The sequence below is a fragment of the Sphaerodactylus townsendi genome, linkage group LG09, assembly GCF_021028975.2.
Source record: "Sphaerodactylus townsendi isolate TG3544 linkage group LG09, MPM_Stown_v2.3, whole genome shotgun sequence".
NCBI classification, from domain to species: Eukaryota; Metazoa; Chordata; class Lepidosauria; order Squamata; family Sphaerodactylidae; genus Sphaerodactylus; species Sphaerodactylus townsendi.
The window spans coordinates 80,676,128-80,700,891 of record NC_059433.1 but is presented as its reverse complement, the minus strand read 5'-3'; the positions used below and the strand labels follow the sequence as shown (position 1 = coordinate 80,700,891).

Below are 24,764 nucleotides of genomic sequence, written 5' to 3'. Positions count from 1 at the left end.
CTGATTGTATCTATCTCTCTAAATCAGACTGCTGAGTTCCGGGGAAATGAATGGAACAAATGTCATTCATTTGTCGATAGTCCCATTCATTTTTGTGACTCTAATGAATTTAACAAACAAGGTCTTTCCAGATGATTTTTTTTCACTCATTTGAAAATGAACACACATCCTTGTTAATTTTTTTCTTCAATGAGTGGGATTCCATGTAATGAAACCAAATGTATCTGGTTTTGCTCTCCAGAATTAACACAGCTGTCTGCAGTCTGTCTTTTCAATCACAGCCCTCACATTTAACTGGTTATCATTGTCCTTTCTGTTTTACTGCCATATTTTTCCTGTCACTGTGAAAGAAGACTACTAAAGGGGACAGGAACAATTTGCAAGGTTGCAGATATTTAAATTTTTACCTGTTTTTAACAGACCGAAGCAAGGCTTGACCAATTGTGACAGTAAACAGTGGGAATCTCATAGCCTTATAAAGAAGAATTGAACCTCATTGGGGGGGGGGATGATTTGATGCTCTTGATCAGTTTTAGTGTTCAAAGCATTCTTTAAAAATATAAATTAACATGTCATGGCTGTTGAAGCTTTTCAAAAGCAAGTAAATCAATACACACCTTGGGCCCCTGTGCCTTATGCTAGTAATGCATAGAATATTATAATTTTGTGCCCAGTGCACTGAGGTGATTTATCTTTGATAGGCAAAATTCTAAGTGATTCTCAGATATTTCATGAGTCAGAATCCAGCACTGTAAGATACATTTTCTAAAAGGTTAGCTACGCCAACTGCAGTTTCAATGCAAAGCATAATTTCAAACAAAAGACCAAACATATTGGATAAAACTGTTACAATACAGAATGTTTTTACATTCTATATTGTCTTAAGAAGCAGCAGTGGTGTAGGAGGTTAAGAGCTCATGGATCTAATCTGGAAGAATCAGGTTTGATTCTCCGCTCTGCTGCCTGAGTTGTGGAGGCTTATCTGGGAAATTCAGATTAGCCTGTACACTCCCACACATGCCAGCTGGGTGACCTTGGACTAGTCACAGCTTCTCGGAGCTCTCTCAGCCCCACCTACCTCACAGGGTGTTTGTTGTGAGGGGGGAAGGGCAAGGAGATTGTAAGCCCCTTTGAGTCTCCTACAGAAGAGAAAGGGGGGATATAAATCCAAACTCTTCTATAAATCCAAACTCTTCTTAAAATCTACCACAGGCTATAGTTCTTGTTGGAAGGGGAAAAAATATAATCAAGAGATATATAATTCATTTACTTAAAAGAGGCAATAGCATCAGCCCAAGGGACTTCAGTTTACAAAACAGGAGTCCTCAGATCCAGTCGGTCTCCCTTCAATTAGTAGACCCCAGGATTGCATGTAACTCTAAAAGGTTTGGCAGGTCTTTTTTTCAGGTTTGAGAGGCTGTAGTAGGAAGAACAATAGTAAAGTCCTGGAAACCCTGGGGAACTCCACAGGTGGTTTTCAAATCCAATATTTTTGAAGAGCAAAAAAATTCCAATCTTCAAAGACCTGTTGCTTTCTTTTTTTCAAGCTGCTTTGAAAAACAGTACCTGGGTATGATATTAACTGCACGGTATCCAATTTTTTAAAAAAATTCTCCTTCATCTAAAGGAATCCTTCCTTCCCAGTGAATCAGCTCTTACCTTTACAAATTGGTGGTGGATGGCTCCATTGCCTATTTGCTTGACACTGGGCTTTTGTTGGTCCTTGCATGACGTAGCCAGTGTTGCAAGAGAATGTCACGACATCATTGAAATTGAAGCCATTCCCACTCGTTCGTCCATAAATTGGACTACCAGGATGACCGCAGCTAACAGCTAACATCAGAAACAAGCAAGAGAGGAAGAGTATTGTTATCACTTTTCACTGAACTGTCAGAGGTTCCTTTTTTGTGCTGTAATAAAGATGTCCTAGTCTCATCCCTTTTTTTCAAGTTCTCAAAGACAAAACACATATACAACCATCTGCTGGGGTGTTCAGAAAAGAGGCAAATGTGCTACGGGGGGGTGGGGGGGGGGTTAAGCTCATGGTTTAGGCCAACCTTTCCAGGGCTTTCCCTTCCTCTTCAAATTCATCTATGGCTGCCAGATAGTGGCATACAGTTCAACAGCCAAGGGATGAGGAGAAAGAATTGGTGAATAATCAACTTATTTTCGCTCCTCTTGGTGCTGTGAACATGACCGCATACTGTGTTACAGTCAGATGTGAATGTGTGAGTTCTATTCAGTTCTCATGTGAACTGTGCCAAATTCGGACTAAGGCCGTGACATGGAGAAGGGGCTTCAGCCTCCTGCCCAATTTCCTGATCAGAAACACCAGAGAAGGGGAGTTTCTGTTTGGTCTGTCAGGGGTGCTCATGTGCACATGCATGTCCCACTCCTGATCCAAACGGAGAACTAACAACCCACATCTGTTACACAGGGTGGAAGCCCCAAGACATAACCTATGAAGTCCAAAATGTGTGAATTGGACTATAAGTGAGAAACCTTTGAGAGAACTGTGGGATACATTTCAAGGGCTTATAGAAAATTTTTTAAAAAGAGTCTCACTTTCTCTTTTGCAGTAAGGACTGCATTACTAGTTGGAGTGTATCATGCTGATTAGACTTTTTTATTTATTAGAAGGAAATGTCTTAAAAAACCAATTTTCTAAAGTAACCAATGACCCTATCCAAAGGGAAGGGGTGAATCCACCTTGGGGGCAGCACAGGGGTGCACTGGAGGATTTGCCTTGCCCAGGGCCTTTGCCCTGACAGAAGGTCAAATTTGCCTGCATGTGGCCACCACAGCACTTTTCATTGGTGGAACATAACACTACATGTTGCACCCCTGCACCTGTTTTTAAGGCATAGCAAGGGCAGTCGATGGCATGACCATTGGAGGAGCCAATACTAGTCAGCTTATTCTCAACCAGGAACTTGTTGCCCTTTTTGATGATATAAGTCCATTAAGCCCAATGGGGGCTTTTCAGTGGTGGGGAGGTTTGGTTGCATTTTTAGCCTCCCCATATTGCTGGAAAGACTCCTTGGGAGCAGAGGACTGGCACAACCATGGCGCTGTGTCCAGCTAGTCCATCATTTTGGGGGGGGGGGGCTGCCCAACAAACAGCTGCTGGTTTTATTCCCCAGTACAACATGAAGGGGAGGTAGAATCAGATTAAGGTATATAATGCTAGGGGAGGGGTTTTTAATTTTTTTTTAAATTATGATGTTGTCTAATCTACTAAAACAAGGTTTTTTTAAAAAAAATCAGCCTTCAGTATATAGAATAATCAGCTGACCATTTTAACTCTACCCTTTTACCAAATTAGCAGAAAACAGAACACACATCATGCAAACCTCTGCCATCCTTACTTACGCACACAGGATGGAAGCTGACCAGACCAGTTGTGATCTTGCTGGCAGATTCGGACAGATGAACCAATCAATCGGAAGCCGGGATTGCACTGGTATACAACAGTGTCTCTATACCCATAATTTTCTCCAATTACTTGACCATTGACTATGAGATCTGGAATACCACAATGGCCCGCTAAAACAAGATTTAAAAATAATAACAAGACTTTGAAAGGCATACACATTGAACTTTTATCCTTACTACTGTTGGCTTTTTATTGTATTCAGATCCTGTTTTTATTCCAAGAAGATGAGGGCAGAATGTATACTTCCAGGGAAAAAGATGGACAATAATAAAGTAAATAAAATAGTTCTCATAACCTTGCATGGCCAATTGGCATGCTGGCAGGGGCTGATGGGAATTGTAGTCCATAACATCTGGAGTGCCAAAGGTTTGCCACCACGGCTATAAGGTATGTTGAGCTAAAAGATAGTATCTGATTCAAGGCTACCCAGTGAGCTTCTTGACTCCACTGGGATTTAAATCTTCTTAGCTGTTTATATGTCAATCCAGCCTCGGTGATCTCAATAATCTCCTTATGCACCACAACACTTACCTCACAGCAGTGAACCCACAGCCTGTACACTCACTACCTTTAGAACAGCTGGAAACTGAGGGGCAGGTTTGTAGTTCAAAATGGACATAGATCCCTAAAATCTTAGAAGGCTGTTGTGCATCCTTTCAGTAGGGGGAAAAAAGGGCTTGTCATATTCCAAGAAACCAGCTTCAGTCCCCTATTACATTCTCATATGCAAACTCATGTTCTCTCTCAATACATATATACACACATGTAAGAGGGGGTTCCAAAACTAAGGGAGAGTGTGTGGATTCTCCATCTGAAGACAAGATCTGGACTATGTAAGTGAAAGGAGGCATTTCTGAAAAAGAAGGGGCCGTTGCGATCCCTTTCATTTACAGTGATTTCCATTACCAAGGAAACTGTTCTTTCTTTCTGCATGTCTTGGGGAATGGCTTCCTCATTATGCATTATGCATTAAAAGGGAGATGCAGATGGATTTTAAACAATGCAATAATAGAATCATCACAGATAATTGGTAACTGTTTATTACATTGCCATTCCAGCAGGGCTTCTTTAATTCTTTTGGATTTCAATGACTTAGAACTGATCTCTCTCCCCTTTTGCCTTTTTCTTTCTAAGATGTCTGTGATGAAAAGAATCTCAAAGAGCCAATATGATGTTGTCAGGAACAGGAGAGCACCAGCTACAGTAAAGCTACATTTTATGGTCCCATCTGTTGTTAATGCTCTTTCAGGGCTTCCATTTTAAACTCTCATTTTCAGGTCTCTGGGCTAGCTGGGGGGAAAAAAATGATTCTTTTCCTAAAGTTTGGATCCATTCTACCCAGACATTTTAAAAGTTACATAACTATTGCTCAATGTGAAATATCGTTACTCTTGATCATTTCTTGGTAGGCCGATAACTCTTCTCACACGTCTTCTCGCAATAGACATTTCTTCGTGTTTTTACTTTCTATGACAAAGGTATTTTCACACAGGGCAGGGGAGAACAAATTATTTTGTTCAGTAATATGGAAGCTGCATATACTAAATCACTTTTTTTTGTTATAAACATGCCATTTTGGATCATTATGTTTGGCTCTGGAATTATGTCAAAGAGAATATCTGCTCTTTCTATTCATTTCATAATCTAGACTAGAAAATTCTTTTCTATCCAGCTGATTTTTAGTGCCTGAGTTTCTGTTCTGACCTAAAACTGTCTGGTGGCTTAATGCCTGCTTCAATGGGATGATGGTTAGGAAAATCTAGCATCTGTGATAGTCATAAGAAATGTAGTTTCTCAGAAGTATTTGAAAAGGCTTTTTTTTCTGGGTAATAATGTACAAAGTTTGCAATCAAGACTGACAAATGCATAGTGCCGTTCATATTTTCACCCAGCTTTTGATCCAGGGAGATAAGGGAACAACATTTTCTTTCCCCGAACAGCCATATTGTAAAATACTTTAGGTTGAAAGGGGACATTTTTTTAGCCTAAGAGTACCCTGAACTTCATGGGATTTCAATTCAGGTCTCCCCAGTCCAAATCCTCACTTACCACACTGGATCATTATCCTAAGTATTATGACATGCGTAAGCACCGGGGCATTACTGACCCAAGGGGTGATGTTCCATTATGACATTTACCAGACATACTGCGGTACTGATGTTTACCACTCTGTGTCACAGGACTCCTCATCTTATTAGATAGGTGGAAGTAATCTACTTTACTGATAGCAGTGTAATTTCCTTTCAATAGCCATGACCATCATAATGAAAAGGTATAATTTTTTGCTAGAACTCACAATAACATATTACCTATGATAAGGAAAATAATTAATAATGTGATATTGTGATTTTTTAATTTTTTAAAAAAGTATGCAACTGAATTACATTCCAGCTTTCCCTAATTTAATAGAAAACTTCCTTGTCAGTAGCCAGATATGTAAAAAAAAAAAGGTTACAACAGGAAATGTGTTCTTTATTTCTGCATTTCAGGTTCAATATGTAAATGGTCGCTCTCCTCTCTACACCAAATCTCTCTCTTTCCACGTGTGTGTGTGTGTGTGTGTGTGTGTAGGCTAGCCTAAGCAGGCAGGGAGGGATGAGCTGGAGCAACACCAAATTGGTAGAAAGAAGCTAGAGTCAGAGAGGGGACAAGAAGCTGGAGGAAATCTCTAGGAGATGGAAAATGGGATCTCCTATCTGTCATGACTGCCCCTCTTGCACTAATGTTACACATATCATGGAGGACATCCTAATCCACAGAATCACTTCTGTTGAAGAAAGGCTTCTGAAGACTTAAGCCAAAAAGATTGCAAACTTGGCGATTTAGAAGCCAATAAACAAGTTGATCTTTAAAGTGCCACAAGACTGTACTTCTTTGTTCTAGTGATCCAATTTCTTCCATGTGAAACCATATTTCTAATAGCAGTCAGAGTTTTGGCCCAGGTTCTGTTCCCCTCCCACACAACTCAAGAAAGGGAAACCTATGCTAACTAAAAAGGAATGAGCTGTGAATCTCTTCAGTTTTATAGCCCAGACAAAATATCTGGCCTGTCTCCGGAACTGACTTTTGTATGCCATTTTCCACACTCAATCTTATAATTCTGTTACTACCATTGCTACAATTGATTGATGCTCCTCTGTGAATGTTATCATGACTGATGGCATATTAAAAAATGAGAAAGCTGCTATTTCTAGATCACCCAAACATGAATTTGGATTAGAAAAGCTAAAATTAATCAAATTTTGCAATCTGGATTTATTCCTACTGCCCTATGCCTTTGCAACAATGATGTCTTCCCCCTGCCAAGAAATCTGCTCATCCTAGTTTTTTTCATAACATTTATAAGCCCAGATAACTTGGATCCAAAAAGAACAGCAACAAAATCAGCAGCAGGTCTTAAGGCATCCTCTCTTTGTTGTTATGGCCTGAAGATAGATAGATAGACAGACAGACAGACAGACAGACAGACAGACAGACAGACAGACAGACAGACAGACAGACAGACAGACAGACAGACAGACAGACAGACAGACAGACAGACAGACAGATGACAGACAGATGATAGACAGACAGACAGACAGACAGACAGACAGATAGATAGATAGATAGATAGATAGATAGATAGATAGATAGATAGATAGATAGATAGATAGATAGATAGATAGATCAGTACGACAAAAGCTGCATTCAACCAAATTAGGCTCATTACACATAGAACGCTCTCCTCGGGGCTCTTTGCTGTGCAGTGGGGTTATAGTGGGGTCTCCTTGCATTTCTGCCTTTAAACATGGGGAGGCACCCCACTGCCTGCTGAGCAGCATGCCTGCTGAACTGTTCTGGGTCTCAGTTCCTGGTTCTCTCAACTCTGCCATCAACTCACTCTTAAAGGCACACATCTCATCACACTTAGTGGTCACAAGATTGTTGGTTTTGTTAAAGTGATTTAAATTGCTGTTATATCGTCATTGCTGTTATATCGTATTGGAGTGCCTTTCCAAAAATAATTCCTCCTGAAATGAAAGAGGTGAGGTAGTTCCCTGAACCAAACTCTGCTGAAGAATGGGATCATGTCCTAGAATTGATATTCTCTCTCTCTCTCTCTCTCTCTTTCTTCCTGGTGCTGCTGCTGCTGCTGCAGCTATGGGATGAAAAAGGCTTGTTACTTCAATATTCCTTGTATTTCAATATTCCTGTATTATAGCTATCATTATTTTGATAGATTTAAAGTTGAAATAAAGTTATAAAGCCCTCCCAATCATTGGGGAGTGCAGAAGTAGAACAGGGGAAGTGAGGTGGAGCAAAAAAGCCCGAAACAAAGAATAACATCGGCCCATTTGTTTCATGTTCCCTGCGAAGCAGGGGAAAAGGTCGCCTGCTCTCACAAACAGTGGAGATTATGGGATTTGCCCTGTAGTGACAGATTGGAAAAGATGTCCATAACAGAAGCTCGCCCCGAAGAGAATCTCCCTTCAGTGCAAGGCAGAGCACCAGTTCATAACCAGCAATCAAGGTTTAGAGAGATGGAGAAGAGCACATTCACTTGCCATGCCCCTTACCTGTTGATTGGGTTATCTGCACACATGCAGTGTGCTGTGAGTAGACTTTTCACCTGCACCTGTGTAGAAGTGGGAGCTGTCAGTGTAAAATCACACTGTCCTCCACACAATGTGTGTCCATGTTTGCTGTCAAGTTCGAGCTTGACTTATGGCAAACCCTGATGGGGTTTTCAAGGCAAGAGACATTCGGAGGTGGTTTGCCATTGCATGCCTTTACATCATGACCCTGGTAGTCCTTGGAGGTTTCCCATCCAAATTTCAACCAGGACTTCTGAGATCTGATGAGATCAGGCTAGCCTGGAGCTATCCAGTCAAAACCCTCATGCCAATATGTGTGGTATATTGTCCCAGCAGCTCCCATTATTTATTTTTTTCGGTCAACAATTTTCAATTAAATATTACTGTTTGAGAGGTAACATGTTTGATTTAATGACTGAGCTGGCACATTGTTACTTTAGAAGGAAGCCACCAATCATCTACTACTTTATGTTATTTATGAGCCTTGGGTAGGAAATTCACACAGCATTCAGTAAAGCACCCGAATGAAACAATTTGCCAAAATATGAAAAATGAAGTGTTGCAACACCTCCTTCTGGCTTAAGAAACATTACTAAAAATATAGACTGAAAGGTTTCATCTCAATTCCACCTACCCCAGGAAAAGGACTTTTCTGCTGTGGCACAATCCTCCAAATTATTCATAGCTTACTATTTTGTTTTTGTTTTTAAGAGGTTCCAATTAGATATGATGGGGACAACATAGCAGTTTAGAACATTGATTCTTATATTTTCATACATTACATCTAAGGTCATCAGCTCCAGATTGGGAAATACAGGAAGATCTGGGGCGTGGAGCCTGAGGACAGCAGGGGGGCACTCAATGGAGAGTAATGCCAGACAGTCCACCTTCCAAAGTGGCCATTTTCTCCAGGTGAACTGATCTCTACTGCCTGGAGTTCAGCTGTAATCATGGGAAATCTCCAGTCACCACCTGGACATTGGCAACCCTATTACATCCCAGCAATCACTCCCTCAAAAAAAACCTGGACCCTATTATGATAGGAACCCCCACCCCCCATTTCCTAAGGACATTTATTTGTATATAGGAATTCTGTTATGATATTTATCATTTATGGCAAGTTTTAAGGACATAGAAACTGCAGCAGTATTGTTGGGACAAAATTTATTGCCATGGCTTCAAGGGCTTATAGGGTATGCAGGATGTAGCACATGAAGGAATGTTTTCCCTTCTGCCATACTACGAGGTAGATATAACAATCTAGAAATGTGCAAAAGGGTGTGTTCATGTGGTGCAAATCAATTAGAAACATTAACTCACCAATTATTCTGTTGTCCTAAATCGGCAAGTATTAGAGTCAAATACTCTAGGTTGCTTTCTATGATACCTAGCGAGCTGGATGAACTAAGCAGACTATTGTTCTTATTAAATAATTCTGATGCTACATTCTATGAAATGGCTGCGAACTTTCTGCTGGAAATATCCCACAAGCAATGTATGAATCAACTTAATTTGTTATATGTTGCACTTTGTATTTTGATGCGATTTAGATGTGATTTTATACTGTTTATGCCAAATAAAGGCTAAATGAAAAAAAAAAGAAACATGAAGGAATAACACTGCTTGGATGTGGCTGTAAGTGAGCAATCCTAAATAAGTCTACTCCGAATCATATTCAGTGCAGTTTAGTCCAAAAGAAGGGTTCTTATGATTGAATTGTAAAGCTTATAGGTCTGTTCCATAATACAGGATAGATAGTAGAGCATATAAAGACATTACAACAGACTAAGCTTCAGTTTGTTACAGGAATTAGATGTGGCTCAGTGGTAGAGAATCTGCTTGATATGAAGTCATATTAGCATACTCTTTCTTTCATGGAAGCATGTGGACCAGGGCTGAAGATGGGAACTGGTTTTCACATGCTGGAGTATTGTCTTTTCCTTAATCCCTTTAGGAAGAGGGGGAGGCAGGTTATTTTCCAAGGCTGATGTTGGTGAGGGTTAATACAGACAGGTTTTTTTGTCCCTATAGGAGACACTGAGCCAATGCAGAGAATGGCACCCCATCTTGGCACTGCACTGCTCAACCACGCAAAAGGTTGGCAGGATGGGAAGAGACACTGTTGTCTTAAGAATACCTACCTCACAAAGTGTCTGTTGTGGGGTAAGGACGGAAATGAGTTTGTAAGCTCCTTTTGAGCCTCCTCCATCCAAACTCCAAACTCTTAAAATCCAAACTCTTCTTCTTTACATTGTTTAGACAAAGGCAGCTTCTATTTAAAGACTTGGAAGACATGGTCACTCAAGACATCGGCTTTCTTGCCTTTTACAGTTTTCTTGATGTTTCTTCCACACTGGCAACCTCTTAGACTTTGGGGTACCTTTTCTAGCCTGATCTCATCAGATCTCAGAAGCTGAGCAGGGCTGGCCTAGTATTTGGATGAGAGACCTCCTAGGAAGTCAAGGGTTGCTATACAAAGCCAGACAATAGCAAACCAATTCGGAGTGCCTCCTGCTTTTAAAAACCCTGTTAGGTCACCATAAATTAGATATAACATGATGATACTTTTCACTCCATGTAAAAAAAAGGGAAAGCATTTGGGTTTTTTTTAAATTATATTTTTGACCTTAACTAGCAAGCAGATTATTATTTATGACAAAAGTTCAGCTGAATTTGATCCAACTTTTATTTCCTAATAGGTACCCTTTACTGTTTCTTTTAACACCTGAGGGAAAAATAACCATTTGTCAAGCAGTTAAGAATCTCCTGTCCCAAACTGTTTCCTTGGCAAAATATAAGGCAGAACTCAACTTTTTTTTCTACTGAGGATCAAGAAAACAAATTGTCTGCCAAAGATTTATAGATTAACTAATTATCATTTTGTTCATGGAAGAAAAGAACTACTTTGGCTGAAGGCTAATGGCAGATGATTAATGAAACTGCAGAACTGTGGCTATCCTAAAGGGAGGAAAATATGACAAGCTAATGTTTTCAGTGAGCTGGACAAAGGAAAACCTCTTTGTACCCCTGCTGGTTGAGGAAGGCCCTAAAAGTAATATTTTCTTCTAACTCTGCTGCATAGCCCTGAACTTTACCTTAGTAATGACAAATGAGAATGAAACTTTAACGGCAACTTCAAAATAGTACCACCACCTTAACCTCCACTGGAAAGAAAATGTCAGCGACTTGCCAAATGCTGAATTGATGTTTTTATAAAGTCAACACAATAATCCAGAACAAAATATGTTCCATCACAAGCCTTTGCCTTGTGGTCACTTGGTTCTACCTTCGAAAATGAAACAGGCTCTACAGATGCTATGCATTTCAGATAGGGAGTTCGTGAAGGTTGAACTCCCATGCTGGGTGGTACATGTGTATACTCCACTGATTTCAGTGGGATACTTACATGCGGGAATTCCAGCTCTGAATCTCCATACTTACATGGAAGATTACTACATGATCTAGAGACCACCTCTCTCTTGCAGTTTAACCCACATCATGGTGGTGGTGGTGTGAAGATAAACTGGAGATGAAGAAAGCAATCTTCTAAACTGCTCTGGGTCCCCATTGGGAAGAAAAGTTGGGTGTAGAAATAAACTGAGTAAAAAACACCAACGCAGAAGGTTTCAAAATCAGTTATCCTAGTTTCCATGCAGTCCCCCAAATGGGGAAGCATTCAAAAAGAAGATTGGAAGTGTGCGTTCCTTCCTGTAACCTAATTGTGATAATGATACTTGCCAAAAACATTTGAAACTATTTATATGAGAAAAGTTGGAAGACCCACTGACAGGGTACATGAAGCTTCAGGGTGCATTTAAGCAGTTTCTCCAAATAACGGCCTAAGATGGCACTCCAGTGATACACAGTGAAGCTATAATGAATTTAAAGGTACTTGCTGGCCATTATCCCAGAATCCCCAGTGAGCTCTGTGAAATAGAGAATCCCTCTATACATGTAAAGGATTTCATGTAGATATGAAAGAGACTTTGAAGAATAAGGCCCTTTCTGCACCGCAACGATGCGGGGGTGCGTCGGCATAAAAGATGCCGATGCACCCCCCTGGATCTGTTTGCATGGACGGTCCCGGGAGGGCGGCAGGTGGCGGCGCAGCCTTCACACAGGCTGCGCGTCCCTGGAAGCTTACCTCGTCCCACAGGCTGGCGCGACGGCTCTAGAGTCACAGGCCAGGGGGCGTGTCTCCTGGCCTCTGTGACGAGCCGGAAGCCAGGAGACGAGGTAAACTTTGCACAGCAGCGGTTGGAAGCCACTGTTTCCAGAAAACCTCTCAGTGCCCCCCATGCGAACAACTCCCTAGGGACGGTGTTTTTGCCATGCCTAGGGCGCTGTTTTTGGCCTGTGCAGAAAGGGCCTAAGAGAAGAGTTGGGATTTATCTTCTGCTTTTCTCAACCATAAGAAGTCTCAAAGCAACTTACAACTCATGCATGGGAATGGGAAAACAAACCTGGTTCACCAGATTAGAATCCACCACTTATGTGGAGTGCGGAATCAAACCCAGCTCTCTAGAATACAGTCCACCACTCTTAACCCACCATGCTGGCTGACTTCAGAAAGCAGATACACCAGAAAAGAAATGTAACCCTAATACATTCCTTTGAATTAAAGGATTTTAAACAGATTTTACATATGACAAAAAGTAATTAACCATTTCTAGCATCTGAACAAGCAGTCTACAGCCAATAAACAGTATAGCTGGGACCCACAGAAGTTCTTTAGAGGTAGCCAACTGCTTGTATGTACCTAATAGGATTTTTTGCTTGGTTTACTTCAAAAGATCTCCACGATAAATTGCAAATTGTTTCAGAAAGTTCCTTCACTGAAAAAAGCACATTATAGCATGATTCAGATGGGAGTATTGCTCACGATACAAACTTGTAAACCACTGCATGGTTATTTTTATCTTGATATATGCCCTATTAAAATTAGCTAGCCTCAAAGGATGCCACATCTTAGATTTAAATATCTGTACCCCAAGATGAATGCACTTAACCTTAGCATACTTTATGTGTTAATAAATCACTTTGAAACCAACAGTACATCTCGGACAAGGCTGTACATAGCATGTCAGTCAAGTATAAGTTCCTCTCAAGCACAATAGGAATAAATTCAATAAAAACAAACTGGACAGTCAAGATGTGGTTTATCAGTAGGGAATTCACGAAGAACAGTCAGACGTTTACAACTGATATAAAAGAAAAGACTTCCTTACCTAAACACCTGGTTTCAGTTCCACTCCATAGTCCGGATGAGAGACACTCCCTTACAGCTGAGCCTACCAGCATGAATCCTAAGTCACAGGTAAAGATTGCTGTAGATCCATATGTGATTTGTGTTCCAATTTTATTCCCATTTGGAGGCAGAGGAAGTTCTCCACATGAAATGACTAACCGGGGAAAACAGGATGAAATATGTTGCATATACGTTTCAAGTGAACACATTTAATATTCAACTTCCACTGTGTTAGAATTCTAGGTGCTTCCTGAAACACTGTGCAGTGACAACTATATACAAAAGTTTGTTAAGATGACATTGGAAGAATATACATATGATTGGTACAGGGGAAAAAGATAAGATCATTCAGATACAACACAACTAAACAAATGAATGGCTATAATGCTCACATTGTCTCATTTGTGATCCATTTTTGAACTTGGCTTCTGAAATGCATAACATTATCCTTGAACACAGTACAGAAGCTACAGCCTGTGAATAATGACTCTCATATAGTTATCACTGTGCAGTTTATGGGTTGGATTCAGAAAATGTTTTCTCTTAGTCCCACCTGATTCTTCTCCTTGTAACACATGGCTTTTCACCATGCAGAACCTATGGTCCACAGCATAGCTGTCAAGACCTATTGTTTTTTTTGTGTGTGTGTGGTCTTGCCATGTCTCTAGGGAAGGCCAGGAAGATGTGGCCTCTGGAGGGTGTCTGCATGTAGCGTATTATATTTCTTAAGCTAGTACTGTGCTATTACTGGAATGTGTCCTAATGTCATTTCCCAGGGCTAGACAGCTGCGTGGTTATCAGAGATGTCTTTGGGAGTAGACCAAGCTTGTGAGCGCATTAAGAGATGAGCTGCTGAGCTGAAATTGGGGCTAGTAAGAGGGGTCCACCACTTTCCTTACTGTGGTTGTTGGTGCGATAGTGTAACCTGCTTGATACTTTGATCAACAAATAGGTTTCCTTGAAAACGGAGTCTGTTGAAAGATATGAGAAATACAACGTATCTTTAGTGGTGAAAAGGAACCCCTAACTCTCTTTTCCTCTAGTGGAAAACCTGATTGGATCCAGTCCTATGCGTGGGTGCTGCAGTTCTCAAAACATTCAATGCTGAATAATTTTAGACTTCTTGTATTTTCAAGAAGACTTTACTGAGGGCATCGTTAGATGATACAACATCCCCAGGGACGAGTGGGATCAGGATCACATGACATTTTTAAAGCAAGATAATGCTTGCTATAAAATGGCTGTGATGACCAAGGGATGCCATATCTGTTGTACAGTCTGTTGTACCTAGTATGTTGTCCAGTCAAGGGTTGGAACAATACAGCCAATGAAACATTGTTACCAGTGCCAGACCTTGATTCTAGGAATGTGATAGGTAGGCTATGATAAACTGTACATCAGGGTATCAACCTATGGCCCTCCAGATGTCATGAACTATGATTCCCATCAGACCCTGCCAGCAAGGCCAACTGGCAGAGCTGATGGAATTCATTGTCTATGAACATCTGGAGGACCATAGTTTGGAGCCCCCTGCTGTACATGGTTATGCAAAGCTGTGAGAACATGGAGACAGAAGGCCTGTGAGCAAAGCAGACTTTCAGTTGATAGACACAATACTTACTCTGGCAGTATGGTCTCTCATTTCTCCAACTCCACGTTCCGTTGGCAAGGCATTCAATGGATTCTGGTCCCAATCCATGGTACCCAGGGTCACAGCTGAAAACAACTTTTGTTTTGTATTCATAGTGAGAGCCATTCACTATTCGCCATCTCCCATGTTCCAAGGTGAATGAATTGATGCTTGGGCATGTGACAACTTTAGAGAGTTACACAGAGAGATAAAAAGAGTGTGCCATTTTTTTGTCCTTTTATTAAAAAGAAAATTAACATGCATTGAGAAAAAAAAGAAAATTTGCCTTGAATACTAATCAGATGAGTTCATGCATTGTAGATAGGGCATTATCTGAGTTCATAACCTAAACAGATGCACAATGATCTGTTCGTACTAGCTAAACTGGATTTTTGCAGAATTTCAGCATAAAAATCGGGATTTAACTTCTTATCTTTGGATTTGGTGAGTGATTATCCAGATTTATATTAATGCTCAAAATAATTACTTAATGGATTAAACACGACAGCTAAAAAGTGCTGCTTTTATTAGGCTACTGATTTAATCCTTTTATAAATACCTTGGCTTTTTCTGGATTATAGGCATGATACCCCTGTCTTCCTCTTACATACTGAGAATTCCCATTTTAACCTTCTCACCTAGTAAATCTTCACAATATTAGAAATACAGTGATAAGGGCAGTGGTGGGATTCAGCAGGTTTGCACCACTTTGGCAGAACCGGTTGCCAAAATGGTTCTGGTAAACAACCAGTCGTTAAATTATTTGAATCCCACCACTGGAAATGGTTGTTAAATTAATTGAATTCCACCACTGGATAAAGGTCATCACAATAGCTCTAGATAGAATATGATTCCATTATTGTTCTCGGACTTCTATATTGCCCTCTGGATGGGCTGTAACTGTTCCTTTACCTCAACACAACATCATCATCTCCCTCTCCCTTAATTTCTCAGTCATAGGTGGATTCCACACAGGCCAAATATAACATTTGCAGGACATTATAGAAACTGATTTTGGGGGGAACTTCACACAGGCCCTGTTCCCAAAATGAGTTTGGCCTGTTTTATTCCCCTCAACCTGGGATTTTCAAAAACAGGGAAACTACCAATCCCTTTGCACAATCCCAGGTTGGAGGCTCTCCCACATAAATGCCACAGGGCAGGAGATGCTTTACTACCCTCCCATCTTTTTCTTTTAGGTTCCAAGCCATCTACCATATTGGGGAGAATCCAACCACCTGCCATTCTATGCAGGTCACCCAGCACATTGTGGGCAGATTCTCTGAGCGCCCAATAATGTACAAAGTCCCCCAAGCAGGTTGCCTTCCCATGGCAGCGACTATGACTGCCATATAGATCCACAGCAACACACTCATTATTTCCTGACCACTGCAGGGAAGTCCCTTTTTCTTTTTCTTTCTTTTTTTGTGTTACACAAGCACAGCTATGCAGATGCAGTCAATTGGATTGTGGGATGATCTGCATGGCTGTGGGGGTTCCTTGTTTTAAAAAAGCATCTCCACACAAAGGTGCAACAGCAACTTGGATTGTTTCCAGCTGCTGCCTGAATGTGTGAAGGGCACACAAGCAAATGAGAAAGAGGAAAACAAGTTTTTTTTATAACAACTGCAATGCATTATACATATGCTTTGCGGAATCCATAATAGTGTTACGCAGCCTTTGATATCCTCTTATCAACACAGGCCCATTAATAGCTTCCAAAGATCTCAAAAACCTTCAGCTCTCATTTCCATTTTATTACTCCATTAGATAATTTGCTTGACGCTTTAAAAAAAAAACAGGGACTCGAGCTTCAAATCACAAAAGTGGATTGAACGTTAAAGGGTTAAACTCTCTCTCCTTTTTCTGCACAGCCCCAAGGCATGTTGTGGCTGAACAAGCATCCAATTTGCATACAAAGTCATACAAAGACTGAATTTCAAGATGTTTGCCTGGGCTCTGTTTGAGCCTTGACAGTCAGCCACCTTATGCAACTTTTCAGTTTGTCCAAAAAGTTGACAACTGAGGAGGTATAAGACTCAGCCCAGAAAATTAAACCTTCGACATAATCCATTAGCTATCATCCTCACTCGTATTTTCCTGCCACCATTTTCCTTTAAAATTTTCACCTTTATGTACATTTTCCAATATTTACGGAAGGTTTTATTTAAGAAGGTACATTTTTAAATGAACATATTATTTAAAAATATTTTTGCATACACACAACTTGCTTTAAGTCAAGTAGTAATGACAGCTGCTTTCCAAAGTAAGTTTTTTTTAATCTACCCAGTCAGAAGTCCTGCTGGGCAAAAACCTCACCCTGTTTCTAAAAACACTGGTGAGTGCAAGCAAAGGAGTCTCTAGGCATCCCAGTTCCCATGGGTGCCACACTGGGCAGCGTGACTTTACTGCATTCCAATTAGCCTCTTAAAATACATCAAAAAAATCAATTATCAAATGACTATACGTCATCAGTTGGTAAAGTAACTCTGCTGCTCGTTTGAACCTGGATTGTCCTTACCTACACAACGAGGTGTTTTGTTGTGGTTGCTCCATGTACCATCTGGCTGGCAGGCAGCAGTTGTAAGTTCCTTGGACGACAGCCTATACCCATCATTGCAAAAATAAGTAACTCTGGTGCCTACTAAATAGTCCGTTGTCAATATCCCACCATTTGTTGGTGCTTTTGGAATCCCACAAGATACAGCTGAGGATTTAAAGCAAACAGAGAGATATAAATTGTCCTGTCTTTCCACAACCTTTGTTTTGTGGTTAATATCTTTATGAGTTTTAAACATCCAGGGGATAGTAATGAGAGAGCATTCGTTGTGGGTACAAAGGTACAGATGGGCGGTAGAAATATAATAAACAATAACAATAATCAACAATAATGGTTGCTGGCCTTTCCTCTATCATGTGTTGTCATTGAAACTTGTATACTGTGCTTCTGATCATATACTTGAAGCAGCAAATACGATCAATATTCTAGAAAAACAGGAACTACAGATACTGGCTTGCACATAGGCAACATTTTTCACTTGATATCACCTAATTCTCCTTCTTTACCGCAATCACCGTCTCACATGTCTTTTGTCTATGCAGGGCCATAATCCCCAGCACAGCCTTTTGTGTGTGGTGGTGAAAAGGGCCCTTTGTTTCCTTTTTTCACCAGAAGAAAAGCTGACTGGATCTATGTGCATTTTTTTTGGATGTTCACAGGTAGGAGCTATGCAGAAACAGCCATTAAATGCTTGGGGTTTGGGCTGGGAATGAGCCAGGTTCCCCTTGAAACTTCCATGTCCATCCAGAAAATATTCCATAACAAAGGCAAGAGTTCTCGCAAAACATTTCCAATAAAGATTAAAAGAATACACTAGATGGAGGAATAATTTCATTTTCTCTCTTATATCCCAACCAACATATTCTTCTTTATAGTGATCCCGTAGTGTTTTCAAGGCAAGAGATGCTTGGAGGTGGTTTGCCATTGCCTGTCCCTGGATCACAAACCGGATATCCCTTGGAGGTCTCCAATCCAAATACTCGCCAGGAATGAGGCTGAGGATGGGTGACTAGTTCAAGGTGACCCAGCAAGCTTCCATGGTACGAGTGGGGATTAGACCATCCCAGTCTGACATCTTGACCACTACACCATGCTGGCTCTCATATCAAACATACACTGCTCTTTTTCAGTATATGATTAAAAACATACCTTGCATGCAGTGGTGGGATCCAAAAAATTTAGTAACAGGTTCCCATGGTGGTGGGATTCAAACAGTGGCGTAGCACCAATGGGGCTGGGCGGGGCACGACAGGGGCGTGGCCGGGCATTCCAGGGATGGGGCATTAATAATTTCTCTGTTACTGTAAAAAAACTCTTACTGCAAAAAAAGTTCCTAATTTCCAGCTGGTATCTTTTTGTCCATAATTTAAACTCATTATAGCAAGTCCTATCGTCTCCTGCCAACAGAAACAACTACTTCTCCTCTAATTGACTGCCTGTCAAATACTTAATACTTTCAAATACTTAATTTTGTTTCTAGAAATCAAAAGAACAATACTTTCCTTAAACAAGGAACTTTACTATGTTACTAAAACATGTCTTTAAAACAGCCCAACAGGGAGAATTATCCTGTTTTCTACCTTCGCTAACCAGCCACATAGGAAACAACAGGACTTTATGATTTTTGGACCTAATGGAATTTCTAACAGAAAAGCAGACCCAATTAGTAACCCCCTCTCGGCACACACAAATAATTAGTAACCCACTCTCGGGAACTGGTGAGAACCTGCTGGATCCCACCTCTGCTTGCATGGCATATTAATATTCATATCCATGAAAACTAGGTACAGAGAACAAGCTACAAGTGCAATGACTGCTTCAGCATCAAACTGTGAATTTCCAAGCCCTATGCAGGAGCCCCTTAGGGCATAGAGACACATGACACAAGCCTTATGCGGTATGTGTTATTAACACTTTGATCCTATGGACTGTTACTTGGGCATTACTATTACTGGAATGGATACAACCATCCTTCAGGGTGCCTTGCACCAGTTTAAGTTTCCTTCCTCCAATGAAAAAATCAACTTAAGGTGGAGAAAGGCAGCTAAGATTGGAGGAAGGCTTTAAGCGTGACCAAAATGGAGAGCTGGGATACAAATACTTTAGTATATAAGAAATATATAAATAAATACACTTTGCTCAACCAAGTGGTAGGATGGCCTCTTCCCTTTTCCTGCTTCCTTTTTTCCTTCACATCCATGAACCATCCTTTCTTTATCTACCCCTGAAGCTACAGTTTCCCTCTTTCCCTATTCCTGACTCTCTGGAAGAAGTCTGGTGAGACTGTGAGGAAGCTAGTACTGGACTCCTCCCAGCGGTCTCCTCCTTCCAAAAGAATTCTTCTCCTCCCTATCTGTTAACAAAGAGATTGCTCCTGTATTTAACTCAGTTCAAGCTCCGCGCCTCCTACCTGTAGGAAAATGGCAAGATCTGTCCATACTTGAATGTTCCCAAGGTTCCACAACATACATGTTCCCAAGGTTTCACAATACTTCATCCACATTTGCTCAGAATAACATTTATAACAAATGTTTAATAACATTTATAGCAAAGGTTTAATAACAGTTATAAATGAACAACATTTATAACAAAGAAAAATAATGTTTATAAAAATAATAAAGTTTTATAAGGAAAAAATTCTTATATTTATAAGAAAAATAACATGTTTTCTTACTCTTGCTCATTGTTATATTGATCCCTTATCTAGAACATCTGCCAGTCCCCTCCCAGGAGTTAAATACCGGACATCATCCATCTATTTTAATTAATTAACTATAGAAGATTACTGCGGCAAGTGTTTTTAATGTATTTATTGTTTTAACTGAGTTTATGTGATGTATTGTGTTTTATTGTTCTGTAAACCGCCCTGAGCCCTTCGGGGGTAGGGCGGTCTACCAAATCGAATTAATAATAACAACAGCCAACAACCACTGTCTCTATCCATCAAACAATCTTTTACAAAAGAGCTTTCCCAAATCACAGCCAACTTCTGTCCGTCCTGCTATCTGCCATCAGCTCGCTCAGCTCAACCCACATCCTTGCTACTCTGTTATCAAGGCATTTCTTACTGTCATCTTTGTCTACACTGGCCAAGCAATCTACAAGCTCTCTGGGAAAGCACCTTTGTCATTTGTTTGTTCCCTACAGGACACAGCATCCTTGCGGTGTTAAATAAATGTTAAATCACGGCAGTAGTAGTAGTAGCAGCAAAAACAAGCCAGCTCCAAATATGGTTGTTGCCAGCAAGGGAGTCAGGGCAAGCCATATACAAAACCTCGGTGTACTTTTGTATTCTGTCGTTGTCACACTGTTTGCTTTCAGATTCCTTAATAAAGTTGTTGCGCCCTTTCTTCTTTTCAATAACCACGCCGTCTTCTATTTCCTGTCCGGCTTCTCCTAGAAAGCTAATATTTGCCAGATATTGTTTCACTCGAGATATTTTCTCATAAAGGTTTTTCGCTGTTCTGCCTGTCAAAAGTGTTGTACATTTGAGGAAAAAATATGAACTGCTGCAGCAAACTACAGAGAAGTGCAATTTTTAATGTTATGTTCCTAGATTCTATACATTCTACCTCATCCCCGTTATGGTCCTGAATAATTCAGACATCAATCAATGTAGAAATGTTGATTTACAATGCTGGCATTGGGGGGGGGGAGGGGACAAAGCAAAGGAGATACTACCAGACTAGTTGTAAACATGGTTCTTGCTTTTGCTTTCTTCTAAACTCTCTTTCAAAAATCTCAGCTGTGCACCCAAAAACCCAATAAATGATATACAATGTAACAAAAGAAATATTGCCTTGCTAGAGGCCACTGACACAATATTTATTGAGAAGAAAACTAGGATTAAAAAAGGAGACTAAAATATAAAAGACAACTGGGCAAGTTAAATTCAAGTTATTTTCAAAAAATCACGAAGTGCATTTGGGGTATTCAAATTATACAGCCTGCCCCCAAACCAGCACCATTAGGGCTTGTTCACAAATGACTACCATCATAAATGGAAGTAGGAAAAATCCAATCCAATCCAAAGTGATTTGCAATACCTTTGTTGGATTTCACAGTACAACATTTGATTGATTTGGGAGTCAGTTCAACATTATCTATGTGTGAGGGACAGAGGCACAGCAGGGAAAAATGGCTCCTGGGGCAAAATGGTGCCCCTGCGCCCTGTGGTAGATACGCCCCCTGGTGCCCTACTTACCTGAGCCAGTGGCAGTCCCAGGCAGCCTGACAGGGCCTGGTGGGGTGGGGCTGAGGGGTGCTCAGCTGTGGTCTCTAATGGGCCTGGTGGGGCAGGGCCGAGGGGCACCATGCGGCGGCCCCGCTCGCCTGCTCCTTCAGCCTCTGCTGGCTGAAGGGCCTAATCGAGGGAGGAAGGGGGAGGAGTGTGGGGGCAATTTTCTGCCCCTATGTGACTGAACGGAGCCCGCCGAGGGCATTTGTCCCACCCTGTCCTGTGGTTACACCACTGGTAAGGGAAAAAAAACATGTCAAACAGTGAGACACAAAGCTCAGACTGGGATTGGGAAGTGTAGGCTTGTGCAAGAATCAACTTCCTCACTTTCCTACTTCCAGTTTTATGACTTTTGGGACACTTTAAATCACTCTGCAGCTCATGGGCAGCTCCATTCATAATTTCCAGTGACCAGAAACACCATGTGACTACTGTTTGCTCTGCATGCCACCCCATCAAACATATAGAACAATATAAGGTATAACTATTAATATAAATGAACAGAGTACCACTTATAAACAGTGTCTGCCTATACTGTTGGACCTTAGCTGGCCTTTGTGAATTAAGATTGAGGAGAAGGGCTTCCCTCTCAGCCTTCTTGCTTTCTCCTCAGCATGAGGCACAACAGGTCAGATGAGAGAGGGAGACTGCCAAGGTGTCCAGAAGAAGACTAGCTGGCTGGGAACAAAGTGGAGTAAAACCACCACCACCACCACACTACAGCCATCTTTTTTCTCTTGGGTGGCTGTCATGATGATTGTAATGGTTTTCTCCTTTCTTCTGTGCCATTAAGCTTGTTCTCCTCCCAACTGGGATGAAAACATGGAGGCTGCAGGAAAGAGTTTTGGATAGAAAAGGTTGGTAGCTCAAATGGGCTCACAGGTTACCTGTCCTCCAGGTTCCTCAAGCATTGGTTAAGATGGAAATCACCTGCCAACCACAAGCCCTACTAGGCAACGACTTTAGTGACAGATTCTGGTCACATAATTTAAATTTTACCTTAGCTATATGGGAAAAATTTGAGAGGAAAAATGGTTGCCCAGAAGGTCAAGGTTCTTCAAATTCCCTGCTACAATCATAGCAATTGTTGGTAAATATTTTGAAAACGACAGAGCCGATGACATCCAGGGAGATGGTTTGCTAGTTGGAATCACAGTGGCCACTTCAGTGGGTTGCTCAAACAGAACAAATCCCACCCTTACTTGAAATTCTGGGTTAAATGCTCCTCAGTCAGAAGCATGAAAGCATGTGGATGCTGCCTGGCCATACATTCTGACATAAGCAAGAGGCAGACATCCAGTTAGCACTGTTACTTCTATGGTGCTACCCAGGAGACCCTGTCTCCATTACCCCCCTTGCCAAGAAGTCAAAGCAAGTATCCCCCCACCCCCATCCTGGGTCAGTTCTGACTGGCAAACCATCTCACTGAGCACTGCTGAATATAGCCTGAATATATAACTTCTAATAGTTGTGGCAGGCTGAAGAATGTGTGAATTTGTGCCATGTTACAAGGCTTCTGCAACAGAAGCAAAGCCCAGTATTTTCTGTGCTCATCCAAAAGGATCAATCTTCACATTCACTACCCACAGAATCTGGTTCTATCCCACTCCCTACAAAGTAGCCCCAGCAGAAGAGTGCACTGTTGTCAATCGGGTGCTTCCAAACAAGCTCACGGAATACCAGCGTTGCTGTTGAGGTACAAGAAAGAATTCACTGCAGCGGGAGATAGGATCAGAGCGTTCATTTACGGCTGCCAATTTTGTGATCTATCTACCCAGGCAAACACAGCCCACCAGCCAAGGATGGCAGCTATCAAGGATTTGTTTAGTCCTTTGTTTCTGTCATCTGCTAAGCACTGTTCGGCCACAGTAAGTGATTGTTGGTGGGCTGCCTTTGGCTTGGTGGGTCACCAATCAAGCAGACATGATCCGAAACAATATCGCCCAACAAATGAAAGGAACACTGGATGCTGTCAAATACATAAACGTTTGGAAGACTCCTGAAACTCTTTCAATATTAATAGAAATTAAAACACTGTGTGGGACTTGACATTAGTTTTGTTTCAGAATAAGAAAAAGGGTTCTTTTACACGGAGCTCTCATATTTCAGATCAAAAGTTTATTCTCCAGAACTACTTAGGAGAATTTGCATGGAGAAAAATTTAATCTTATTTCAGTCTAAAGGTCAAGAAGATCATGTATGTGGGCTTGCATTTAAGTAGGTGAAGTACTTGGACAGCATAAACAGAAATCTGCATTCCAGTGAGTCATCAGACACATCCTAGAAACAAGCTTAAAGACTAGAAAAACTGTATTGAGGACTTTTTCTAAACTGCACAATCACACAGCACCGGTACTTGCTTTAATAAAATACCCAGAGGAAAATTTATCAATAAAAATTATCACTAATAATTACCAATGATGTCCCAAGATAATAACATATTATAAATCTACAAGTTGCTGATTACCCACAATCAACCTAAAAGTCATTATTCTTACCATTTCAGCACCAAAAAAAACTCACACTGGAAATCACATAAAATTATGTTAATCCACAGGACTTTGATCAAAGTTGTAAAGCTGTACAATAAATCTGAATCGCTAAAACCATCAAATAAAATGCATAGCATTTTTTTTAATATGAAACGTGTTTTCTGTTTTAGGAGCTTCAACTGTAATAGAAGCTTAAAGTGATAAACGAATGAAGAAAACAAAGGCATAAATGAGCTTTTAAAAATTGCAATAGAATTTTAAAAGCCTTCTTCCTCGTCCTTCTTCCTTTTTCTATATGGAAAGGTCTTGTCAGCCCAGCAACAGGCTATGAACTTGGGTGCTGTGTGGTTTCCGGGCTGTATGGCTGTGTTCTAGCAGCATTCTCTCCTGATGTTTCGCCTGCATCTGTGGCTGGCATCTTCAGACGATCTTCAGAGGCTGGCATCTTCAGAGGATTGCTGCTAGAACACGGCCATACAGCCTGGAAACCACACAGCACCCAAGTGATTCCGGCCGCGAAAGCCTTCGACAAGGCTATGAACTCTCTACTGGGACAATGTTCTAAACACTATAAAAGAATAACCTAC

At 40.9% G+C, this 24,764-nt stretch overlaps 1 protein-coding gene across 1 annotated transcript in view; it reads right to left on the bottom strand.

Moving 5' to 3' along the window:
* Positions 1 to 24,764, bottom strand: part of CSMD3 (CUB and Sushi multiple domains 3) — a 751,931-nt gene that overhangs the window by 71,483 nt on the left and 655,684 nt on the right. Inside the window, exons 53-57 of the mRNA XM_048507427.1 lie at positions 17,410 to 17,595; positions 14,880 to 15,074; positions 13,239 to 13,412; positions 3,373 to 3,546; positions 1,660 to 1,833 (exon numbers count right to left, since the gene is read on the bottom strand). Of these exons, the coding sequence (XP_048363384.1) occupies positions 1,660 to 1,833; positions 3,373 to 3,546; positions 13,239 to 13,412; positions 14,880 to 15,074; positions 17,410 to 17,595 (903 nt within the window). The remainder of the gene's footprint in view (positions 1 to 1,659; positions 1,834 to 3,372; positions 3,547 to 13,238; positions 13,413 to 14,879; positions 15,075 to 17,409; positions 17,596 to 24,764) is intronic.